The 7,757-nt window shown below is 71.4% G+C and overlaps 2 protein-coding genes across 3 annotated transcripts; one reads left to right on the top strand and one right to left on the bottom strand.

Annotated features, from left to right (window-relative positions):
• Positions 1 to 506: 506 nt before the first annotated feature.
• Positions 507 to 2,500, bottom strand: EIF4E1B (eukaryotic translation initiation factor 4E family member 1B). Its single transcript, XM_048080378.2, has 7 exons — positions 2,401 to 2,500; positions 2,153 to 2,244; positions 1,963 to 2,058; positions 1,802 to 1,865; positions 1,564 to 1,677; positions 1,315 to 1,454; positions 507 to 1,127 (listed from the first exon to the last, which is right to left on the bottom strand). Exons 1-7 carry the CDS (start codon positions 2,428 to 2,430, stop codon positions 1,013 to 1,015), a joined length of 651 nt encoding a protein of 216 aa, XP_047936335.1. The 5' UTR covers positions 2,431 to 2,500; the 3' UTR covers positions 507 to 1,012.
• An 889-nt stretch (positions 2,501 to 3,389) lies between these two features.
• On the top strand, positions 3,390 to 7,170 carry SNCB (synuclein beta). Of its 2 annotated transcripts, none has more exons than XM_066977135.1 (6): positions 3,390 to 3,408; positions 3,815 to 3,942; positions 4,812 to 4,850; positions 5,155 to 5,273; positions 6,189 to 6,278; positions 6,424 to 7,170. In XM_066977135.1, exons 2-6 carry the CDS (start codon positions 3,822 to 3,824, stop codon positions 6,454 to 6,456), a joined length of 402 nt encoding a protein of 133 aa, XP_066833236.1. In that variant the 5' UTR covers positions 3,390 to 3,408; positions 3,815 to 3,821; the 3' UTR covers positions 6,457 to 7,170. The 2 variants fall into 2 exon arrangements, with proteins under 2 accessions (XP_066833236.1, XP_066833235.1); XM_066977134.1 differs by lacking the exon at positions 3,390 to 3,408 and adding an exon at positions 3,552 to 3,662.
• The last annotated feature ends 587 nt before the right edge of the window (positions 7,171 to 7,757 follow it).

The raw sequence follows: 7,757 nt of genomic DNA, 5'->3' as shown, positions 1-7,757 counted from the left end.
TGAGCGCCCCCCACCCCGATGGGCCTTCCGTGCCCCCGCGGGCAGGCACCTGGTGGGCAGGAGCAGAGGACGGAGCCCATCGTGCCCCCAAAGGGTGGGCACCTCCAGTCCCCAGCCTCGGGGCTGCTAGGAGCCCACAAAGCCCCAGAGAGGAACAGCTCCATTATTTTTCTGACCAAACCGAGCCCTCCCTCCGGCCGCGTGCAGGTGGCAGTAACCCAGCCCCTGCCACCACCCAGCCAAGGCCACCAGCGCGGTGCGGCGGGGGGCACCCCAAGGGCACGGCCCCCTCGCTGTCCCCAGCGCAGGGCCGAGGGGATGGGGACAGGAGCCCAGCACAGCCCGCAGGAGGCTGGGGGACACGGGGGGGGGGGCTCCTGGCACACCCTGGGCGGGGGGTGCTGGGGCTCAGCCCCATAGCGCGGCGGGGGGCTGCAGGGGGGGCCACGCCACGCAGCAGCCCCCAGCCCCAATTCACGCTGCCACTGCTGGGCGAGGAGGGGGGGACGCAAGCAAAGGCACCTGGCGGTGCGTTACTGGGGGGTCCCGGCTGTGCCGCCCCCCGCAGGCAGGGCAGGGCTGACCCCCCCCAGGCAGGGCGTGCTGCTGGCCACGGCGCGCCGGAGCTGGCCAAGGCCGGGCGAGCGGCACCACCGCGTGGCCAGCGGCCGGCAGTGCAGCGGGAGGAGCAGGGCTGCTCCCCCCCAGACCCCCCCCATGTCCCCTCCTCAGTCCCCACAGCCCCCTTGGGGATGACCCTACCCGGTCCCGGGCCCTCAGCCAGGGGACACGCGGCATCCCCAACCCCGACAGTGCCAGCCCTGCGCTCCCAGCCCCGCTCACCCAGCAGGAGGGGCGCAGGATGAGGCCGTGCACCTTCCCCAGCCCAGGAGACCCCCCCCAAAAAACCAAAAAGCCAGAAGACCCTCGTGCCCAGCACACACACACGGAGCCGGCTGAGCTGCAGCCATTCATTGTGGGGTCGGACAGGGGGGCCCCGCTCCCCCCGCAGTCACACCACGAACTTGTTCTTGGTCAGGGAGCCGCTCTTGGTGGCCGTGTCCGCGTGGGCCTGGTAGCCGATGGCCACCTTCTGCGACAGGCCCAGGTGCTCCTTGTAGACACGCCTGCAGGAGAGAGGGGGCTGCAGGGCCGGGGCAGCACCGCTCCTGCCCGGGGACAGGACGGGACACCCAAATCACCAGCCCCCGCCCCAGAGAACGAGCTCAGGGCAAGCACCAGGGTGACATCCCCACCACTGTGGGGCCGGCTGGCACCAGGAGCCCGCTCCCCCCTGCGTTACCCACACGTTACCCGATGTGGGTGACCCCTTCCCGGTTCTCCGCCTCCCGGGTCCAGATGGCGATCTTGTCCCCCTTGGCGCGGATGTTGATGACGGCCCCGCACACCTCGTCGCTGTACTCGTCGAACATCTCCCCGATGAGGCACAGGAGCTGCACGGAGGAGAAGGGGAGCCCGGGGTGGTCCTGCCAGGGCTCGGAGCCACATCAGGGGGTGACACCACCACCCTGACCCCACGGGCGGGCACGGGGCCGCGCTCACCGTCTCCAGCCAGAAGCGGTCCAGCTCCGTGTGCCTCTGCTGCTTGGCCAGGGTGATGAGCCAGCGCCCGCCGCGCTTGTTCTGGCTGTCCTCCCACATGGGCTCGATGCCATCCTGGGGACGGGGACAGGCAGGGGGACGCTCAGGCACCGCCAGCACACGGCCGCAGCCGGCTCGGGGTCCGGCTCCCCCCCGCCAGCCCCCAGCACTGGGGTGCCACGGCACGGGGGTGTCGCACCTTGAAGAGGGAGTAGTCGCAGCCCGAGGTGAGCTTGCTGGCCAGCTGGATGTGGCTGTACAGGCTGCAGCGGGGGGGGCGAGACAAGAGGCAGTGAGGAGCAGTGCCCCGGGGAACCCCCCCCGAGGGTCCCGTCGCCCCCCTGCCCAGCAGGCACTCACGCCCAGAAGTCCTCCACCGTGCTGAACTTGGTGACCAGGCGCAGGTTGGCCTGCCACATCTTGCTTTTGTCGTTCTTGAAGAACCACAGCGCCCACCTGGGGAGGGAAGGGGGCATCAGCTGGGCTGGAGCCCCCCCAGACCCCCCTCCTGGTGCTGAGGGAGGCTCCCCACGGCCAGGCCCCCCCATACCTGTTCTGCAGGGGGTGCTTGCCCAGGCTCTCTGCCAGGAGCAGCTCTTGCTGCTGGGCCCTCCTCCGCCGCCGCCGCTCCTCTTGCCTCCTCTGGGGAAGCAGGGACAGCCCCAGGAGCCCCGTGGCCACCCCAATAGGGCACACGGGGCCCCCACCCCACAGCCCCAAGGGGACAGCAGGGCTGCCCAGGCCCCGCTGCTGGTCCCAGCCCTTCTAGGGGCTGAGCAGGGCCAGGAGAGGACTCACCTGCTCCCCTGAAGCCATGGTGGCCAGCATGGCCCCATAGCTGCCCCCAGGATTTTTAAGGGCTCACAGCTGGGCGGGAGGGGGTGGGTGCCCCACTGCAGCTGCGGAGGGGTGGGGGGCCTGGGAGGGGGCAAGGCGGGGGCTGGGGCAGGAGGAGGTGGGGGATTGGGGCAGGGGGTGAGGTGGGATGGGGCCGGGTGGGAATGGGATGGGGTTGGGATGGGATCAGATCTGGATGGGATGGGGTCAGGGTGGGACAGGGATGGGGTGGGACAGGGTGGAAAGAGCATGTGATGAGGAAGGAGTGGGATGAGGAGCGGATGGGGACATGGGGTGGTGTAGGGACCGGGTGGGATGTGGAGGGAATGGGATGGGGATGGGGGGACAGGTTGTGGTGGGGAGGGGATGGGGTCGGGAGGAGACGGGATGGGGACGGGGTGGGTTGGGGGTGGGACGGGGACGGGGTGGGATGGGGACGGGGTGCTATGGGCACAGCGCGGGACGGGCTCAGGACACCCGGGGACGGGGTGAGGGTGCGGTGTGACGGGACAGTGCGGGGGTGCCGGGCCTGTGTGGGGCAGCATCCCGCGGGGCGCAGCTCCCCTGCGGCGAGCCGGGACAGCGCGGAGCCAAGGTGTGCTGAGCCGAGCCGAGCCGAGCCGAGCCGAGCCGGGGGGACCTGCTCCGGCTGGGGGGCGGCCGGGCACGGCTCTGCCCGGGCTGGGCACGGCTCGGAACGGCTCTGCCAGGACTCAGCACGGCTGGGCACGGCTCGGTACGGCTCGGCACGGCTCGGCACGGCTCGGAACGGCTCGGAACGGCTCTGCCTGGACTCAGCACGGCTGGGCACGGCTGGGCACGGCTCGGCACGGCTCGGCACGGCTCGGAACGGCTCTGCCAGGACTCAGCACGGCTGGGCACGGCTCGGTACGGCTCGGCACGGCTCGGCACGGCTCGGAACGGCTCTGCCTGGACTCAGCACGGCTGGGCACGGCTGGGCACGGCTCGGTACGGCTCGGCACGGCTCGGCACAGCTTTGCCCGCACTCAGCACGGCTGTGCACGGCTCGGCACGGTTCAGCACGGCTCGGCACGGCTCTGCCCGGTCCCGGCCCGGCTCGGCACGGCCCGGCCCGGTCCCCCCCTCGCATCTCATCGCGGCGCGGCCCCGGCACAGCCGCACTGAGCCCGCCCCGCCGCAGCCCGGCCCGGCTCGGCCCGGCCCGCTCCGCGCCCCTCCCGTCCCCGCCGCCACCGAACCAGGTCGGGCGGCGCGGCGGGGCCCGGGGGGGGGCGGCGGGGCCCCGGGGGGGGGGCGGCGGGGCCGGGGCGGGGCCGGGCCGGGCCCGGAGGGCGCGGGGATGCGGCGGGGAGGGCGCGGGGCCGGGGTGAAGCCGTGCGGGCTCTCCCCGCAGAGCCGCCATGGAGGTGTTCATGAAGGGCTTGTCCAAGGCCAAGGAGGGGGTGGTCGCCGCCGCCGAGAAGACCAAGCAGGGGGTGGCCGAGGCCGCCGAGAAGACCAAGGAGGGGGTCCTCTATGTCGGTAAGGGCCTGCCCCCCTTCCTCGCCCCCCCCCCCCCCCCCCCCGCGCCTGCCCTTGCATCCTCCTGCGTTTGCCCTTGCAGCCTCCTGCCCATCCCCCTGCTGTCCCCGCTTGTCCCCGTGCCCCCCCCCCCCCCCCTCCCCCGGTGTCCCCCGCAGCCCCTGGCCCAGCCCCGGGGGTGTGCGGGGTGCAGGGGACGGGACCCCCGCGGCTGGGACCCCTGCGCCCCCCCCTCCCCCCAGCGCTGCGACCCACAGGGGCCCTGCCGGGGATGCTCCGGGGCAAAGGGGTGCTGGTGGTCGGGCCCTGCCTCTGGTGCTGGTGTCCGGGGGCTTGGGGACTCCCCTGCTGGGACGTGGCCGGCTCTGGGCTGCTCAGGACCCGGGGCAGCGCTGGCTGCTCCGTCCCGCTCCGTCCCGCCGGCAGCGCTGTGTGGCGGGGGGCAGGAGCGGTGCTGAGCCGTGCCTCGGGCTGGCAGGGCAGCGGGGGCTCATCCTGCCCAGGGTGTGTGCCCCCGTGGGGGGTCCGGAGCTCTGGAGCACCCCGAGGCCCCGTCCTGCAGGAGGTGCCCGCGCTGTGCTGGCCTCAGCTCCGGGCACGGACCCCAGCTCCCACGGGACGCCTCATGCAGCGGCACGGCCTCGGTCCTGCCCGGTGTGCGGTGGTGCTGGTCCTGTGCTGCCCCGACCTGGGTCTCCTGCAGGGACCGGAGCAGCCTCGTAGGGTGCTGGGCGGGTGCTCAGCCCCCGGCTGTCCCACCTGGGGTGCGGGCAGGATGCGGCCCCGGCTCACGGAGCGCTACCGAGACCCCGGGCACGGTGCGGTGCGTGGGGCTCTCTAACCCCATCTCTCTCTGTTTCTACCCCCAGGGAGCAAAACCCAAGGCGTGGTGCAAGGCGTCACCTCAGGTACGGCCCCTCTGGCTCCCTTCTGTCCCCAGGACCGTGGCCCTGCTAACGAGATCAGGGGCTAATTGAGGGGCTGATGTCACCCGGCTAAAGCCTCTTATATAACAGGGCCCGCAACAAAGGATTTGCGGCGCTGCTCGCGCTCCGTGCCCAGCTGCAGAGCGCCGTCCCGGCCCCCTCCCCTCCCCAGCGCCCGGGCATGCAGGCAGGAAGGGCCTGATCCTGCCCAGCGCCTCCCTGCGCCGCGGCCAGGCCCCCCTCCCGGCACAGGGGGGGCACTGACGCGCGCCCCCGCCTCTTGCAGTGGCTGAGAAGGCGAAGGAGCAGGCGTCCCAGCTGGGCGAAGCCGCCTTCTCGGGTGCCGGCAACATCGCGGCGGCCACCGGGCTGGTGAAGAAGGAGGAGTTCCCTGCGGACCTCAAGGTGAGCCCCCCGCCCTCCGGCACTGCTGTGCCCGCAGCGGGGCTGCCACGGCCCCCGGCCCATCCGGGAGCCCCCCCGGCCATCCCCAGCCCCGCAGGATGGATGCGGTGGCACCCCCAGCGCCTCGCCGGAGGGTCCGCGGCTGAGCGTGCCTGGGGCTGGCGGGGGGGGGGGGACACAGATGCCACTGTCCCCAGCGTGATGGATGCGTGCGCCGCGGACGTGTGCGTGCGTGGGGCCCCGCATGGCGGCGGGCGGCGCGGGGCCGGCGTTGCGGCGGCGCTGGGGCAGGCAGCGAGGTGACCTGACAGCTGCGGGAGCGCGGGGCCGGGAGGGGCGGCGGGCTTTTTGCATCTCGCCGCCCCGATGAGCCGCTCGCTTCCAGCTTAGCCCAAAATAGCATCAGCTGAAGAAATGAGGCCACGGCAGGCACCGCCGCTGCGCGGGGGGGATCGGCCGCCCTCCTTGCTTCTTGCCGGCCGCTCTGCCAGCACCGGGGAGGGGTTCCCGGCACCACCCTGCCCTGCTGGGGACGCAGGATGCTCCCACAGCCCCGCCAGAGCCCGAAGGGGCCGTATGGTGCCAGCATACGTCATCCACCCAGGGATGAGGCTGGGAGCACTGCAGGGCCACGCACACCCGGGCCCTGCTCCCACAGCCCCTTTGCCTGTCACCTCCCGGCTAGGTGCGCTGCTATGAGTGCAGGGTGCCCTGCAGCCCCCCACGCCCTGCCCCGTACCACACCATCCTGTCTTGATCCCACTCCCCTGGTATGCCCCCAACTGGAGCTCCCAGCATCACGGGTGCATGGCTGGTCTCCGCCAGGTCCCCCGGGTCTGGCAGGGGCAGGGCGGGTGCGTGGGTGACACGTGGGGGGCTGTTTGTGTGGGACTGACCGTCCTGCTTCGCCCCCAGCCAGAGGAGGTGGCCCAGGAGGCTGTGGAGGAGCCGCTGGTCGAGCCGCTGCTGGAGCCGGAGGGGGAGAACTACGAGGAGCCCCCGCAGGTGAGGGGCCGGGGTGGCACTGCGGGTGGCGTGGCTGCGCTAAGCCCTGCAGCCTCGAGGGCAGGCTGGCGTGGGGCTGGGGGGCACAGGGGCTCCATGCCCCAGGCGGACTCTCTCACAGGCTTTTTCTTTGCCCATCCTGCAGGAGGAATACCAGGAATACGAGCCAGAGGCATAATGGACCCCCATCCTTGCCTCTTCCACCAGCAGCACAACGAACCGCCGGTAGCCCCCTGCTCCTCCCCAGCCTGCCCCAGCCGGTGCCCGCGTGCCGGGGAGGAGCAGGGGTGCCCCTGCCCCGTTCGCTCACAAGTTCTTCCTCCAGTTCCGTTCCAAGGGACCGTGTCCGTGTCTCCGTATCGTGTCTAGCAGTGAGAAACCCGCTGTGTCCAAGCCCCGGAGCCCCGGCGTGTGCCCGAGCCGTGGGCGCTGCCCGCAGGGGCCGGTGTGCGTGCGTGCGTGTGTGTGTCCGCCAAGCCCGGGTTTATCGCTCTGTGTCCCTCCCAGCGCCATAAACCCGGCTGCTCCCGGCGTGTCCGTGTCTGTACAAAGCATGTTTACCTGCTCGCGGGCTGCTGTACATTCCGCTTGCACGCGTGTCCCTGTGGTTCTGCTCTGGTCGTCGTGGAACTATTTTTTTTTTATATATATATCTCTATCTATGGGTGGACGGGTCTTTTGCCTTTGTGAGCCCTCGGCGCCCAAGCCCGCTCCCCAGCCTGCTGGGTGGTGACGGTGCCCACGCCCCCCCCCGAGGTCCCGTAGTGCCGACGCTGTGTTGTGACGTGGCATGGATATCCCCTCGCCCCCGTCGCTGGATGTGCAATCCGAGGGCAGCTGCCAGTGACACAGCTGCCCCCGTGTCCGTGAATAAAGCCAACTCTTGTCTGTAGCCCCCTGGTCCTGGTTGTGGGGCCCCTGGGGAGAGCGGCTGCCCCCACTCCCTGGTGGCAGGGCTGGCCAGGCCTGGCGGGTTTGAGGGAGGAGAGTTGAGGGGCTGGGGCAGGCCGTGGGAGCAGGTCCTCGTGAAGACAAAACTCCTCCCTGTGTGCTTGCTGCTGCTCTGGCAGCAGGCGGCACGCTCTGGCTGAGCCTGGGGTGCTGGCAGCATCCCCGTGCTGGCTGCAGTGCTTTGTGAATGGAGGGGACCTTTGGGGCTGAGGACCTTAAGCCAGGAGGAGGACGGACACGGTCCTGGCCTCAAGCACTGGTTCCCTTCCAGTTCTGGCCCCTGGCGCTGCCAGCAGACACAGGCTGTGCTAGCAAAGGAGGTTCAGGTGCTGGGCACAGGTTTCCTGCAGGCTCACGCCTACCCAGAGCAGCAGGATGTGCAGTAAGGTGCCTCCTGGACAGGCACCCCAATCCTTGTGCTAGGAGCACGGAGCAAAGGGGAACCTCTCCTCTGCTGCCCCCCACCTTCCTACGTGACCCTGCTCCCCTCGGGGTGCTGGGGACGTGCCTGGTACCGTGGCTCCCGGC

This window comes from Anser cygnoides, chromosome 14, assembly GCF_040182565.1.
Source record: "Anser cygnoides isolate HZ-2024a breed goose chromosome 14, Taihu_goose_T2T_genome, whole genome shotgun sequence".
Lineage (NCBI taxonomy): Eukaryota > Metazoa > Chordata > Aves > Anseriformes > Anatidae > Anser > Anser cygnoides.
This window is presented reverse-complemented; position numbering and strand designations above follow the sequence as displayed.